This window comes from Pseudopipra pipra, chromosome 1 (assembly GCF_036250125.1).
Source record: "Pseudopipra pipra isolate bDixPip1 chromosome 1, bDixPip1.hap1, whole genome shotgun sequence".
Lineage (NCBI taxonomy): Eukaryota > Metazoa > Chordata > Aves > Passeriformes > Pipridae > Pseudopipra > Pseudopipra pipra.
Genome location: NC_087549.1, coordinates 155,072,007 through 155,087,846, shown reverse-complemented (window position 1 = coordinate 155,087,846; position 15,840 = coordinate 155,072,007). Strand labels below are relative to the sequence as shown.

At 59.1% G+C, this 15,840-nt stretch overlaps 2 protein-coding genes and 1 long non-coding RNA gene across 3 annotated transcripts; 1 reads left to right on the top strand and 2 right to left on the bottom strand.

Moving 5' to 3' along the window:
* Positions 1-1,170: 1,170 nt before the first annotated feature.
* Positions 1,171-5,591, bottom strand: ZNF282 (zinc finger protein 282). Its single transcript, XM_064651449.1, has 7 exons — positions 5,358-5,591; positions 4,075-4,476; positions 3,857-3,983; positions 3,361-3,474; positions 2,654-2,764; positions 2,407-2,529; positions 1,171-2,273 (listed from the first exon to the last, which is right to left on the bottom strand). Exons 1-7 carry the CDS (start codon positions 5,379-5,381, stop codon positions 1,546-1,548), a joined length of 1,629 nt encoding a protein of 542 aa, XP_064507519.1. The 5' UTR covers positions 5,382-5,591; the 3' UTR covers positions 1,171-1,545.
* A 1,554-nt stretch (positions 5,592-7,145) lies between these two features.
* On the bottom strand, positions 7,146-15,767 carry LOC135412778 (zinc finger protein 786-like). Its single transcript, XM_064651683.1, has 5 exons — positions 13,180-15,767; positions 9,990-10,569; positions 9,365-9,479; positions 8,367-8,468; positions 7,146-8,168 (listed from the first exon to the last, which is right to left on the bottom strand). Exons 2-5 carry the CDS (start codon positions 10,353-10,355, stop codon positions 7,711-7,713), a joined length of 1,041 nt encoding a protein of 346 aa, XP_064507753.1. The 5' UTR covers positions 10,356-10,569; positions 13,180-15,767; the 3' UTR covers positions 7,146-7,710.
* On the top strand, positions 12,360-12,886 carry LOC135413520 (uncharacterized). The gene is made up of 2 exons (XR_010430269.1): positions 12,360-12,485; positions 12,661-12,886. It is a non-coding gene; the product is annotated as an uncharacterized LOC135413520 (long non-coding RNA).
* Positions 15,768-15,840: the final 73 nt, after the last annotated feature.

Sequence of the window (15,840 nt, the reverse complement as noted above, 5' to 3'; positions counted from 1 at the left end):
CCCATGGCTATGGTGAAAAAATTGGGTGAAATATCCCCAAATCAAGGGTAGGAGGGACCTGGGGACAGGTCAGTGACAGGGGACAGGAGGGACCTGGGGATGGGTTGGGGATGGAGGACAGAAATCGGGGTTCAGCCAATTCATGTGATTTGCAGAGGGGTTTAGGGGGGCAGGGAGGTGGGTGCTGGGCTCGTGCCCCGAGGAGACCTTGGGGGCAGCCAAAGAGCCTCGGGAAAGGCAGGAAAAATGAGAAATGTTGGGAAGTGGAGATGCAGGAAAGGGTTTGAGAAACGGGGGGCTGTGGGTTGGGGGGGTTCAGGTGCACCAGGAGACTCAGGACATGCTCGGCTCCAGGGAGCTCAACACACCAGGGCTGGGGTGTGAATGTGTGTGAGCACACACAGACACGTGTGAGCACACACAGATAACACAGGTGTCAGCACACACAGATAACACAGGTGTGAGCACACACAGACACGTGTGAGCACACACAGATAACACAGGTGTGAGCACACAGACACGTGTGAGCACACACAGATAACACAGGTGTCAGCACACACAGATAAAACAGGTGTGAGCACACACAGATAACACAGGTGTGAGCACACACAGATAACACAGGTGTGAGCACACACAGATAACACAGGTGTCAGCACACACAGACACATGTGTGAGCACACACAGACACGTGTCAGCACACACAGACACACGTGTGAGCACACACAGATAACACAGGTGTGAGCACACACAGACACGTGTGAGCACACACAGATAACACAGGTGTCAGCACACACAGACATGTGTGAGCATAGACACATGCAAGCACACACAGAGATGTGTGCACACATACACACAGCACACACAGACACACACATGTGAGCACACACAGACACACACGTGTGCATACACTCCCTGGAGCAGCATTCCCTGTCCTTCCCTTCCCTGTCACCCATGGGTGAGGCATCTCCCCGCCCTGGGGGTCTCCACACAGCCCCACCTCAGCCGGTCACACGGGGACATCCAGCAGCCCCCACACCCCCAGCTCCACCATTCCCACATGTCCCGTGTCCCACCACGATATTCCCCCTTCCCCATCCTGCAGGACCCCCCGGGCGGGGCAGGAGTGGCCGCAGACCCCGGGGGACCCCGCGGGGTTTGGGGTGAAGGCGCTGCAGCCCAGCACGACTTTATTCCAGATTGCTTCGTCCATACAAAACTACACCCCAAGCACTGTACAGCGGGACGGGGGGCGGGGGGCAGTAAAAATAAGCGGCGGGGGCCGGGGGGACAGAGCGGCAGGCGGGGGGTGGCGCGGGGGGGGCACGGCGGGGGGGCTGCTCCCCACCCCGAGCGGCGACACTGTCTGTGGGGGGAGCGCTGGGGGCCGAAGTGTCCGTCCACGGCGGGGGACCGGGGGGGGCGCGACCCCCCTGGGGGTCCCCCCGCGCCCCCCGCCCCGGCCGGGCACCTCGATTTGGTCGGAAGCTGCGTGGCCGGTGCCCGTCCCCATCCCGGGGGGTGTCAGTCCGCGGCGGGGGGACACCCCTAATCCCCGGGGGGCATGATCCCGGGCGGGGGCAGCGGGGGCGGCCCCGCCTCGGCCCCGTGGACGCGCTGGTGGTCCTTGAGGGACTCCTTGTAGCGGAAGCTGCGGCCGCAGGCCGGGCACTGGTACGGGCGCTCCCCGGTGTGGATGCGCTGGTGCTTGAGCAGGTTCTGCTTGCGGATGAAGCTCTTGCCGCACTGGGCGCAGGCGAAGGGGCGCTCCCCGGTGTGCAGCCGCTGGTGGTTCTGCAGGTGCTCCTTGCGGCTGTAGCACTTGCCGCACTCGGAGCATTTGTAGGGCCGCTCCCCGCGGTGGATCATCTGGTGCCGCACCAGCCCCGAGTGGCAATTGAAGCTCTTGCCGCACTCGGCGCACGGGTAGGGCCGCTCGGCCGCGTGGCTGCGCTGGTGGATCCGCAGGCTCTTCTTGCCGCTGAAGCTCTTCCCGCACTCGGCGCAGCCGTGCGGACGCTCCTCGGCGGGTCCCGGCGGCGCCGCGGGGACCCCCCCGCTCTCGGCCCCCGGGCCCGGCTCGGTCCCCGGAGCTTTGCCCAGTCTGTGCTGCGCCGGCAGAGCCACGGCCGCTGGCACCGCCGCCTGTCCCTCGGGGGTCCCGAAGCCCGTGCCGGGGAAGAGCAGCTCCCCGGAGCCGCCCGGCAAACCCACCTCCTCGGGGGGCTCGGCGTGGGGGCACCGCTCCTCCGTCTTCACCAGCAGCCCCTCGCCGGCTGCAGGGGATGGAAAACGGGTCAGTGCCTACCAGGGATGGCCCCAGGTCACAGCCCAGCCTGCTGGGCAGTCCCCCCCCCTGCCCCAGCCCCATCCCAGCCCCATCCCAGCCCCGTGGTGGGGATCGCTCACCAGGACCAGGACCCGGGGGCAGCATCTCCCTCTCCGGCAGCTCCCAGGGCTCACGGACACAGGGCTCCTCCTCCTGCTTGATCCACGACAAGAAGTCGTGTGCAGTGATCAGGGCGTCCGCGCCTGCAGGGGGGGACGGGATGGGAACAAGGATTCAGCCACGCCGGGCCACGTCCTGCTCCAGGATGATGGGGAGGGAACAGCTCCAACAGGCAGCAGTGCCAGGGTGGCTCTGCCCCGGGCTCACCTGCACAGGGGTCTGGGGGCATCCCCCGCTCCTCTGGGAACTGCTGCTCCCCCACAAAGGCCACCTCCTGCTTGATCCGGGACAGGATGTCGGAGGTGGAGATCAGCGACTCTGTTCACAAGGAGAGACTTGTCCAGGGCCAGGATGTGGCCACACGGTGTGACCCACGGCCACCAAGGGTGTGGGACCCCTGGGTTCCAGCTGAGTGGGACTTCCCCATCCCACAGCAGTTTTGGGGCACCCAACACGCCGAGGGAGCTATGGGGATGGGTGACTGTGGGACAGTCCTTGGGGATGGGTGACCCTGAGACAGTCCTTGGGGATAAGTGACTGTGGCACAACCCCTGGGAACAGATGACTGGCTCAGCCCATTGGGAACAGGTGACTGTGGCACAGACCATGGGGATGGGTGACAATGACAGGGCCAATGGGGCTGGGTGACTGTGGGTGACACAGGCTCTGACACAACGTGGTGGCAGTGGGGGACACACGGATCTCCCGGTGATGGATATCCAAGACCCCCAGTACATCAGTCATTGGGATATTCTGGGGTCACTCACGGTAATTCCCAGACACAGCTGGAAAACTGAGCCCAGGGGGGACAGGACCACTGGGGAAGGAGGAGAGACATCCCTGGGGTGGGAAGGGTGGGGGGACAGAAAGGGACGGGGGCACAGTGGGGCCGGGGTCCTCCTGCCACGCCTCACCTGCGCAGGCGTCCGGCGGCAGCTCCCGCTGCTCCAGCTCCCGCTGCTCGGGAACACAGGGCCCTTCCCCGCGCTCGCTGCGGGGCTGAGCCTCGCTCCTGGAGAGGGCACCGTCTGTGGGGACACAGCACTCATGGCACCCTGTGCCTGGCACACCCTCCCCGTCACCCACACACAGGGGGACACGCAGGGGACACACCGGGCTGCCAGGCCCCGGCACCCCTCCTGGCACAAACCCCGCCTAAATCCCACAGGACCTCCACGTTGGAGGGTTTTTGGGGACAAGGACCCCCTCCAGCCCCCTGGGGTGGCAGGGTCTGCCCACCGTGGCATGGCATGCATGGCATGCCACCCTGTCCCCCCGCACACAGCACGAGCTGTGGAGCATTCCCTCCAAAATGGGTGGTCACGGGGACACAGCGAGTGCCACCGCCCACGTTGGGGACCCTCCAGGGAGACGCAGCCTGCAAGGAAAGGGGCAAAAGGGAATGTTTACCCAGGGAGAGCAAAGCCTCGTAGTTCTCCTTCACCAGGTTGTTGTACAGCTCCTTCTGCCACTCCTCCAGATTCTTCCACTCCTCCGCCGAGAAGTAGACGGCGATGTCAACAAACGTCACCGGCACCTGCGGGGACACGTCCCCACGGCTCAGTGGCACCCCCTCCCCAGGGAAACTGAGGGTCCCCCCCATCCTTCAACCCCCCGGGAGCCCTTACCTTGGGGACCTCGCCCCGGGGGCCGGGGGGCAGCCGCAGCACCCAGAAATTCCTGTTCTTCAGGAGGTTCTCCACGTTCTCCAGGCGCCTCTGGAGCAGCCCGTACTCCTGGATGAGGGTGCCCAGCACGGCCCACTTGCTCTCCAGCTGGTTCCCGAACTCCATGGCCGTCTTCTCGCAGTCCAGGAGCTTCTTCTCGGCCGTGCCGGACCGGCCCTCCAGGCTGAGCAGGCGGGTGGCCAGGAGGTCGATCTTCCTCTCCATGGCCTGCACCGTGGCCACCACGGTCCAGAGCGAGGCCTCTGCCGAGTGCAGCTGCGCCTCCCGCACGTGCGCCCGCTCTGGCAGCAGCGGCGGCTGCAGCGGCATCAGGTGAGGGGCTTCCATGTTCCACTCCTGCACCTGCGCCGTGGGGAGGGCACGAGTGGGAGGAGGCCCATGGTCACTCCGGTGAAGCCCCCGTCCCCCAGTTGTAGGGCTTTCAGCCACCAGCAACCCCAGAACTGCGTCATGTGTGATGCCCACTGGCCTGAGGGGACGGCGAGTGGCAGACCAGGGCAGCCATGGGGTCACTGTCCCCGTGGGACACCAGCCAGGTGACTCCCCACCCTGTCATCCCAGACCCCCATCCCGTGGGAGCCATTCCTGGGCCTGCCCAGACTGGAACCCCACTGGGGGAGGGGGATGGAGATGAGAGGGCAGGGAGCAGCCAGGGGCAGGTGTGGACCAGGGGTGCCCAGGGATACCTTGGGAACACACAGGGACATGCCAGGACAGAAGTGCCCGGGGCATCCCGGGGGCTGGAGCCTGCACGGAGCATCCCGGGGCACCCTGGGGCATCCCGGGGGCACGGGGACATGCGGGGCAGAGGTGCCTGGGGACACGCTGGGAACACACGGGCATCCCGGGTCAGCGGTGCCCAGGGCACCCCGGGGGCACCGGGGCCATCGCGGGTCGGGTCCCTGGGGACATCCCGGGGCTGGAGCCTGTACGGAGCATCCCGGGGGCACGTGGAGATCCCGGGTCAGCGGTACCCGGGGCATCCCGGGGTCTCACGATCATCCCGGGTCAGGGGTGCTCAGCCACGTCCCGGGGGCACCGGGACCACCCCGGGTCGTGTCCCCGGGGGTCGCGGGGGCCCCGCGGGTCGGGGGGTGCCGGGGGGTCCCGGCCGGGCCGGGCCGGGGGGCGGCGGGAGCGGGGCGGGCGGGGCGGCTCCGTCCGCGGCCGGTGCCCGGTGCCGGTGCCCGCAGCCGGTGTCCGGTGCCCCGGGCCGCGCTTACCTGGGCGGGCGCCCACTCGGCCATGGCCCCGCGGAGCTGGGCCGGGCCCGGCGGCCGCGGCCGGGGCTGGGGCTGGGGCCGGGGCCGGGGCCGGGCGGCGGCGGGGAGAGCGCGGAGCGGGGCCGGGGCCGGGCGCGGGGCCGGGGCCGCTGTCGGTGCCTGCGCACGGGCCGGGCCCCGCCGCCCCGCCGAGCAGCCACGGGCAGCCGGGGAATCGCATCCGCCTCCTCCGGGCTGGGCGGCAGCGGGCGGGGAGCGGCGGGAGCGCGGAGCGCGGAGCAGTGCCGCCTACCGGCACCGGGAGCGGCTCCGCCACCGGCAGCGGCAGCGGCACTGCCACCGCCCGCCGGCACCGGGAGCGGGATCGGCACCGGCACTGCCACCGCCCGCCGGCACCGGGAGCGGGATCGGCACCGGCACTGCCACCGCCCGCCGGCACCGGGAGCGGGATCGGCACCGGCACCGATACCGCCGCCACCGACCAGCACCAGGATCTCCTCACCGCTGGGATCGGGACCAGCTCTGCCACCGGGAGAGGCTCCGGGATCAGCTCCAGGATTGGCACCGGTACTGCCATTGCACACTGGGATCGGTTCTGCCACCGGGATCGGCTCTGCCACTGGCACCGGTACTGCCACCACCATCGCCTACAGCACCAGCACTGCCAGCAGTACTGGCATGGGCACCCACACTGGCAGTGGCTCTGGCACTGGCATCACCACAGCCACCAGTTCTGGCACTGGCACCAGCATCGACCTGGGCACAGGCATCGGCACCAATGTCAGCAGGAGCATCCGTGGCACTGGCACGGGGTTAATACAGATTGAGGTTCAGGTGGGAACACCCAGAAATGACTCTGGGGGCACTTTGGGGGGCTTGGATGGTTTATGACCCTTCTAAGACATGAGCATCATAGTTGGGCCAGTTGTGCCCCATCAGAAGGGACAGAAACCTTCAGCCCTGCCTGGGAATGTCCCCCCTGGCAGGGGAGTGTCACAGCTGAGCCAGCTGTGTGAGGGAGGACATGGGCAGGACAGAAACCATCATCCCACCAGGATCTGCTGCTTTTCAGCCTTTCCCCTTCTCTGGCTCAAAAGCAGCTCGTTTCTAGGCAAAGGTGGGTTTGTGGTGGTCACCCTGGGCTGTCCTTATGCGGATCAGAGGTTTCACCACCACACATCCAAAAAATCTCCTCCTCCTCTTTGTCTGGGAGAAAACCTGGGCTCAGCAAAGAACCTGCTGCTTTTGTTTGAGTCCTTAACCTTGAACATTCCAGTCTCTCACAGCTGCTGAGACTGTTCAGCTTTGGTGATCCCAGAGCCCAGGGTACGGAATCACGTCCCCAAATGCCACACACCTACACTTCTTAAATCCCCCCAGGGATGGGGATTCCACCAAAACCCTGGGCAGCCTGTGCCAGGACTGAACAGCTCTTTCCAGGAAGAAATTTTCCCAATATCCAACCTAAACATCCTTTGGGGCCAAGTGTATTCCCCCAGTCTCCTCCATAACTTAGGGAACTTCACCACAGCACCAGCTCTTTGCTGCTCCTCTGGGAGCAGCTGAGCCCATGGACTTCACTCCAAGAGGACCCCACGACTGAGCACATCCCTCCAACAGGAAGCAACACATTTTCCCTCTTGGCACTCAACTGGAATAAGCAAAAATGATGAAAACCACCAGCCCATGGGGAGAAAACACGTGATAGGACCCCCTTCTCTCTGCTCACCCTCTCCCCGCTGCTATTCCCACTTTCCAAAGGAATATCACCAACATGTCGCACACACATTAAGAACATATCCATGGATTTTTTTCCATAATTTCAGGAATCACCCCACAGGAAACACATGGGGTCAATATAAAAACAGAACCCAAAACCAGATTTACTTCAGCAGTCAAAGGCAATGGCAGAGCAGCAAAAACGGGGAAATAATGCCCAGAATTGGTTACTTCAAACATCAATTTACCGGGGGACAATCCCATTCCCAGGTCCTGGTTTTTCATCCCTGTAAACTCCCAGTGTTTCTCTCTTACTTTGGGTGCCCTCCAGCACGTGCTGTTTGGTGCACCAGGTTTTTTTGATGCCACTTTGGGTACAGCCAACGCTGCTCTATCCCAGCTCCTGCTCCCAGGAAGGGATGGATAGAACAGGATAGGAATTACCCAGCCACTAATTAAAATCGGGTCCTAATCAATGATTATTAGACTGGCACCAAGTAGATGCCTTTTGAACTCGAATTTGATTAAATTTAGGCAAAGTGCCTTATCCCAAAGCTTCCCTGTAACCCACACAGGACTACAAACCACCACCCCTGGACTGAGGGGGGATTTTCAACAACCGAACGGAAAAAACCTATCCCAGGGAATCATTTGGCACGTAGACGATGTGAAAATGTGTTCTCCAGTGGCTGGTGAGCCTGGGTTTTTCCAGGAAGCTCTTGCCACACTCCAGGCAGGTGTGTGGCCCGGCCCCCGCGTGGACCCTGCGGTGCCGGAGCAGGTACGCGTGCCGGGCAAAGCTCCTCCCGCACTCGGCGCAGATGAACCACGGCACCTCGGACGCCTTGGGGCGGCTCTGCTGCTGAGAAAGGAACTGTTTGAATTTGCCAGGTTGTCCTCCTGCAGGGAAGCTGCTGCCTCTCCTGTCTCCCGGGGGCTCTGCCTGGTTTGTTGAACTCTGGGGGCTCTCTGATGTTTCCCCCTTGTCCGAAACGTTCCAGCGCTGGTTTTGGGATCCTCCCGAGGATGATCCATGAACTTGGGTGTTTTCTGCACTCTGCTGCTGGGATCTGATCATGGCACCACCACGGCCTGGAACAAGAACGTTCCCAACGTTCCCTTTATCTCATTACCCACAAACCTCCAAAGAACAACAATTCCTAATTTTTGCATCTGTACGAAAACCCCCAAGTTTTGGGTAAAAAAAAAAGCAGGGGTGGGCTGGAATTCCCCCCCTCCAATCCTACCAGGTTCCAGGTGTTGCCAGTTAATTCCCAACGAGCCTCACACCTGTGCTAAGGCTGGCAGGAATCTTCCTTCCCTCCAAACCCTGCTGAGCCTTGACCTGCACCGCTTCTCCCACCGGGATCTTGCTTTTGGGAACAGGATAATCTGAACAAGCAACAGAAGGAACGTGGAAATGATGGTTATTATTATTTTCCTCTGACTGTTTTCCTGCATAACTCACTGTCTAACGAGCATCTCTGTTATTCCTGGGAAAATCCAACCAGGAGGGAACAGCCAATGCAGTTGCTCCGGTGTCTAAAAGGGTGGTGGGATGAAGGTGACCAAGATTTGCCTTTCAATTTTTACAAAATGTTTCAGAAATTACACCCCAAAGGTTGAAAACTAACTGTTGGAAAGTGGCAGGTCTCGGATTTGACCCTTAACCCCAAATTCAGCCACCTGGTGCTGGATTTGGTGGTTCAGTCCTGTCTTTTTGGGAACAAGGAAAAGCACACTTAGCTCCTGATTTCAGCAGGTTCCTCTATGAATCCATGGAATTACCTGGATGCTGAGGAGCCAGGGAGGGCTCAGCACTTTGAATTTAAAATATCAGTGATTTCAAACATCCAGTTGGGCATTTAAAATCAACAAGATTTCTTTATTTTCTGGGCATCATTCTTGTTATTTAACTACTTCTGCATCAAAACAGTTCAATTCCCTTCAGTGAATCCCAAACCCAAACATACATCAGGGTTTGGGGATGAGGAAAACACAGCTTCACTATAAATAATGAGTCTTCAGGATTCAGGATTCCTGAGTCACTGCAGCTCCTGTATCTAAACCTTTTCCACTCCTCTGTCCTTGTTTTTGCTGGCATGTGCATTCCCAGGGATCCTAAACCCTCTGCCCATGCTTCAGCCTTTAAAAGGAAGACTGTGTGTGGATCTCACAGAGATTCCCAAGTACCTAAAGATTAATTCTCTAAAAATCCAGGGATTTGAGGAGTGACAAGAGCCAGGCCTGACCCAGCACATGTCACCCTTTGGAGAGGGAAAACTGACCTTTTCTGAACATGGTTAAAGATCCGTAATTCTCCTTTAGGATTGTCTTGCAAAATTCATTCTGCCAATCCTCCAAAGTTGGCCTCTTAGCATCATTGGGACACTTCCCAGGGACCTAAAAATCAAAATGTTCGGCAGTCAGTGCTGTTGGGGAGTCGTAAATCCCCAAAACCCCTCTTTTTCCAATGTTTTTAACAGGTGGTCACCACCCAACTGCCCCCAGCAGTGTCTGTGTGTGTGTAACCAGCTCAGTAATGAAAGATTTTACATTAAGAACCCTCTACTGTTATTTCAGAACGAGTGAAATGCCTTAAAAACGACGTGACTCAACCAAAACAATGATTTTTTCAAACAACTGGGTCAAAAATATCCAGGGTCAGCATCCATACCCAGCTCCCTCAGGGAATGTGGCTCTTCCTTAATAATTCAGAGTTTTAAATAAGCCCAGAGGCAGTTCCACACCGGCTGGAAAAGCTCCTCCCTAATAATAAAATCTTATTCTTAGGGAATAATAATATTATTATTAATTAAGCCCTCTAGGGGATATTTCTCCAGGCTGCTTCCAAGGCTTTACACCCAAACCCTGCCTTTAATTTCATTTATTCCCAGTATCAACCCCACTCACCCTCTGGTGCTCGGGATTCCGGATTCGCTTCCGAGTTTTATTCCTCGTCCCATCACAGGAGCCCTGGGGTGTCCCCACGAGCCAGTTCCCATCTTGCCCCAGGATGAATTTGTTGGGAACAGCCTCCTTCAGCAGCCGCCGCCTGCTGCGGGTTTTCAGGGGATCCCTCTCGTAGGAGCTCTCCTCGAAGTGAGCCGAGCACAGGCGCTCGTACTTGGAGGGGGTCCCCATGTCCCTGCCCATGTTCCGGATCCACTGCTGCAGGAGGGCCTCGTTTTGCAGAGGGAATCCATGGAAAGTCACGGAGCTGTTCTTGCGGGCGCCGCTCGTGGCGTTCCGGCAGTTCAGGGCCGCGCAATAAACCATCGCCAGGGGAGCAGAGCCCGAGAAAGCCACACCAGGAGGGGGGTCTGGAGAGTTCCTGATCAACCTCAGGATTAAACAGGCCTAAATTCGTCTGAGAGAACCACGGGTGTGGCACAGAGGAAGAGCTGAGGTGACCCAGGCGCTGAATTTCCAGGGACACGGAGCTCCCCACGGAGAGGAGCCAAGGCTGTCCCAGCTGCTCCAACTCAACAATCTGAAAGGTAAAAAGCTTCAAAATCAGCTTAATGCCCCAGGGATATGCAGACTGACGTTTAAATAACCCCTGTGATGTGCACACAGACATGTGCTTCCTTAATTTGTGTATCCAGGGGGGATCCTCCCATGCTCCAAAGATTATCCACAACTCAGCAAAGGGCTGAGAGACAAGTAATTCCCAAAAAAATGAAGGTTTGGAGTGTGCCAAGGGCTCCCCCATCGCGTCAGAGATGAAGAGATGTTTGAACAGGAGCATTGAAACAGGGAGAAAACCATCCAGGGATCTTGTTGGATCCTGCTCTGAAGAAGAGGGGAGATCCCAAGGTTTGTAGATCAGAAAGGAACAAGGATCAGAGGGTCCAAAAGAAGCTCACAGAGTTTGACCATTAACTTATGCACTCAGCATGGGAATTGGTGGTTTTCCCTTATTTTCTGGTAGTGAGAGAAATAAAAGAGTAAAAGAAAAGTGGAAAGAGAGAGATCCACGACTGGATTGACCTTTGGTCCTGCACTGACACTGACTTTTTGTTTATCTCCATGAACCAGAGCAGGGAAGTGGCCCCAGAAAGGTGCTCCCCATCTCCACGTGCCCCCTTTCTCCAGCCACATCCTGTCCCCATGTGCTTCCATCAGAGTTTGGGACACAGCAGCACATCAGCTCCTTGGTGCCCAGGCCAGCGGGTCCCCAGCACAGGAAGGGCATGGACATGTTGGAGAGTCCAGAGAAGATCACAGAGATGAGGAGAGGGATGTGGCCCCTCTGCTCTGGAGCCAGGCTGGGAGAGCTGGGGGGGTTCCCCTGGAGAAGAGAAGGCTCCAGGGAGAGCTGAGAGCCCCTGGCAGGGCCTGAAGGGGCTCCAGGAGAGCTGGAGAGGGACTGGGGACAAGGGATGGAGGGACAGGACATGGGGGAATGGCTTCTTACTGCCAGAGGGCAGGGTTAGATGGATATTGGGAAGGAATTCTTGTCTGTGAGGGTAGGGAGGGGCTGGAATGGATTTCCCAGAGAAGCTGTGGCTGCCCCTGGATTCCTGGAAGTGTCCAAGGCCAGGTTGGACGGGGCTTGGAGCAACCTGGGCTAGTGGAAGGTGTCCCTGCCCATGGCAGGGAGTGAGGCTGGATGATCTTTCAGGTCCCTTCCAACCCAAGCCACTCCAATCCAGCCCCGCTTCCACCCCCTGCACCCCCGGCAGTGCCCGTGCCTCTGCCCCCGCCCCACAGCTGTGGGGGGACGCGGGTCCCGGCGCTCCCCTCCCGGTGCCGCGGGGCCGGGAGCCTTCGGGAGGTGCCCACGCACCCCCGGGGCTTTAGAGGGAGAGGAAGGACAGAGCTCCGAGCGCCGCGGAACCCCCGCTCGCCCCGCGCCGCCATCGCCACCTTCTTCCTCCTCCTTCTCGGCCGCGCCAATCAGCGGCAGCCAATCAGCGGCGGCGCCAGGCGGCAATAGCCAATCGGGAGCCAGCCCTCGCCGTTTCCCCCCACGCCATTGGCCCGCCGCCCTTCTGGCTCCGCCCTCCCGCGGCCATTGGGAGGAGGGGAGGGCCAGCGCGCGGGGCAGCGGGGGCACTGATTGGACCAGAAGGGGAGGGGGGCGGGGATTAGGAGCGGCGTCCTCTCGTTGTCATGGCAACAGTGCGGCGGGACCGCGCGGGACCCTGAAGCAGTGGGACCCCTCCCCGAGCCCCGGGGCCGCTCCCGAGGCGGAGGCACCCCCCCCGATCCTCAGCATCGTCGGGGGCGGGATGGGGCCGGAGCCCCGGGACCCCTCCCCGAGCCCCGGGGCCGCTCCCGAGGCGGAGGCACACCCCCCGATCCTCAGCATCGTCGGGGGCGGGAGGGGGCCGGAGCCCCGGGACCCCTCCCCGAGCACCGGCGGCGGGGCGGGGGATGCGCCGTCCCGAATCCCGGCCCGGGGTGAGAGCCCCCCCCGCCTCTTCCCAAAGATACCCTGAACCCCGGGATCTGGGGAGTGGCAGCCGCCTCAGAGTTCCTCCTCCGGCTTCAGCCTCGCCCCTCCCTTCCCCTCCCGCCGTGGAACCACTCGTGGCATTTAACAATTTTAATTAACCCCCCCCCCTTAAATTTCCAGCCAACAACAAAAAAACCTCCCATCCTGGCAAAACTTAAGCAGAAACAAGCACGTAAAAAAAGGCCCTTTAAGGAAGTTTCCTTAAAGGAAAAGGGAAGAAGTCCTGACCCCAAAAGGGCTCTGCCCCCACTCAGCCGCTGCTGCTCCTCTGTTATTCACCGCCAAGGTGACAAATCCAGACTCTTATTATTAAAAGGAATAAATCGTGTGCTTGCAAAAGACTCAATCCCCTAAGAGACCCTGAACAGGAGCAAAACCAGTCTCTGAAGGAGGATGTTTAAGGCGCAGCTGTCAAATCCCTCTCCGAAGAGGAGGGGAGCCCCCAGGGTGTGCAGACACCCGGGGTTCCAAAAGCAGCAACGACAAACGCCAGAGGGTCCCAAAAGAGCTCACGAGGTTTGATTAGTAAATCACACACAGGGTCAGAAATTGGGATAAGTTAGTCCCGTATCTTTTAGCAGTAAGAGAAACAGAAGAGTAAAAGAAAGGAGGGGAGAGGGAGAGGTCAGGGGAGATCACCAGTCCCGGTTCCACCGTCGATCCCTGCGTCCCAGGTGTCCATGGTCCCGGCGGTGCCACCTGGGCGCTGCGGGGGCACCTTTTTACGGGTAAGTTTTCCCCGCCCCAGGATCAGGTTTCCCCACTTCCCATGCAAATCAGGCAGTGTGCGCGACCCCTCCTCCCGGACCTTTCTGGAAAAGGGTCGGAGGGGCTTCGGTGGTCCTGATCCCCCTGTGCCGAGCTCCCCGATGGCTCCTGCGCCGCCCTTGTGCGGGGCTTGCTGTGTCTCTGGGCCCGGAGGAGGAGGTTGGCCTCGGGAACGGCGCTGCCCTATCTCCCGTGCCCCCCTTCCCAGCCACATCCTGTTCTATCCCGCTCCTTATCAGCGTTTGGGACTCGGCAGCGCCTTAACTCCTTGGAGCCCAGGCTGCTACAGCTGCACAGATTAGAGAACTAACCGTGTTCCCTGAAGAACGGGGTGGGAACTCGGTGATCCCGAAAACCGGGGAAAGATGATGATTCTCCCAGAATCTCCCGGAGCTCGGGGTGGAGAACAGGAAAACCGACCCCATTCGATCCGATCCTGGCGGTTGATTTGCAAGAGCATCCTGAGCACTGCCGAGAGCAATCAAGAGCCCGGGAACTGCCGGCCTTTCCATAACAAAGGGCACAATGAGGGACATTCTGGGACACAGCAGGAGCTGAGCATCCCAGATTGTCATCTTAGACTGTGAGGGGATAAAAGCCTGGGGTGGGGGGTCCTTTGTTTGGGGTCCCTCCCCGGAGGCACCAGCTCCAGCTGTTACTCTGTTGTTGCATCATGATTAAGTGATTTTAAGGAATTATTTTAAGGATCCAGGTGTCCCAGATCCACTCCACTATGGAAAACCGGCTTGGACTCTGTGAGAGGGGTGTGGAGTCAAGCAGGATCCATGGATCTTGTCCCTGGAGCTTGTCCCAGCTCAGGTGGTGGGAATGTGACTTCCAGAGTGGCTCCTGGATGATGAGACAGGGAAGTTTCCTTAACAGCCACAAGCCAGGAGAGACTGAAATCCAGCAAGTGGAGTCGTATCCATGGCTTGGGCATTCAAATTCCAGCTGGTTCTCGTCAACAATTAACAAAATTTCTAATAGACATGGAAGCACAACATCCAATATTAACAGTGGGATGCTGGTGTAGGACCTGGAGGGCAAAGGGTTAAAATCCCTGGAGCAAACGCTCCAGGTGCCAAACTGCTCAGGTTAATTTATGGGCCAGAAGCAGGAATCAGCCAACCTTAAACCTAAAAGAATTCCAGAGGCTCCAATGCACTGACTCCAGCAGCACCTGCACTCCCTGATTCAAGAACCATCCATGTAGCACAATAGCAAATTCCTGCTGTGGCAGGAAGGGAATTTCTGCAGTTCCAGATGATTTGGCCCCACTTGGAGCTGCAGGTCCCAGAACTGCTGGGCAGTGACTGGGGTGCAGCAGCACAGGCACCAGGGAGTTAACGTGCTGCTGTGCCCCAAACACGGCTCAGGAGGGACAAACTGGAACAGGGTGTGGCTGCAGAGGGGGACCCTCTGATATTTTTGGCCTCTCTGACATTTCTTCAGCATCATCTCTAACTTTTTTTTCCAACTTTGGGGTTTTTTTTTCTCCTTTCCCTGTGACCATTTCTGCAGCTGCTCAGTTTTCACAGACAGTACAAATCATGTTTTCCTCCCTTCTGTTTCTTCTCTCAGCTCTCCTTTCTCTCTACTGCGCTTTTTCCTGTCTGAATTCTCCAACAATTCTCTTTCCCTGCGCTCTGCTGCAGCAAGTGAGAGTCCCAAGCTGGTCATTTTTCAGGCCTAAGTTTATCAGCTTGGATTCTGTGGAAGGCCAGGAGATAAGGGGCCAGTGTGTGTGTCTCAAACACCGACAGTCCCAAGCCAGCCAAGGACTGGGGTGTGAGAACACTCCGTGCACGGAGGGATGGGATGTGCCTGGAAAAGGGGGACACACAGAGGTGGGGCAGCACTTCTCTGGGACAAACACCCTTATTCTGGCTCCTGGAGATAACATGGAACAGTGCAGGCACAGGAGTGGGGTCAAGGAGCAGGCACAGAGTGTCAACCAAAGGTGGATCAGTTTGGGTGGGATCAAGACCCTCAAAGCCTTCAAGACCTATTTCCAAGAGGATCCAGGGAAATGGACTGTGCAGGCTCACTCATTTCCATGAGAAGTGGGAAAACAAGCCCCAGGGTGGGGAAAACTTGGCTATAAAAAAGGATGACACAGGGTTTGGGGGCACCCCCAGGATCCTGGACATGGTGTCAGGCAGATGGATGCTGGAGCCAGGACTGGTGATCTCCTTCCCTCTCCTCCCTGATCTCCCTCTCCCTCTTCCCTTTTTTCTTTTCCTCTATTAGAAGGTAAGGGGAAAAATACCAATTCCCATGCTGAGCATGGAATTTGCTAACAAAACTTTGCAAGTTTTTTTGGATCCCTCTGACATCTGTCATTCCTTTTAACCGTGGGCATCCTGGGAGCTCCCTTCTGCTTTGGAGTGGGATGTGCCAGACCCAAAGGAAGAGGCTGGAGGAGCAGTGCTGCCCTACCTCCACTGGCCCTCTCCAGCAGGTCCTACTCCACTTGCTAGGGGTGTCTGGGACACAGCAGCACGTTAACTCCTCGTTTCCCAGGTTCCTGCA

Coding starts and splice junctions, on each gene's coding strand:
- ZNF282 (XM_064651449.1), bottom strand. CDS start 5,381: ATGGCCGAGTGGGCGCCCGCCCAG. Junction 2,530..2,653: donor GCCCCCAGACCCCTGTGCAG/GTGAGCCCGGGG, acceptor CCCCCCCTGCAG/GCGCGGACGCCCTGATCACT. Junction 2,274..2,406: donor GCCCCCGGGTCCTGGTCCTG/GTGAGCGATCCC, acceptor CATCCCCTGCAG/CCGGCGAGGGGCTGCTGGTG.
- LOC135412778 (XM_064651683.1), bottom strand. CDS start 10,355: ATGGTTTATTGCGCGGCCCTGAACTGCCGGAACGCCACGAGCGGCGCC. Junction 8,469..9,364: donor TTTAACCATGTTCAGAAAAG/GTCAGTTTTCCC, acceptor TTGCTTGTTCAG/ATTATCCTGTTCCCAAAAGC. Junction 8,169..8,366: donor TCCTGCCAGCCTTAGCACAG/GTGTGAGGCTCG, acceptor TTCTTGTTCCAG/GCCGTGGTGGTGCCATGATC.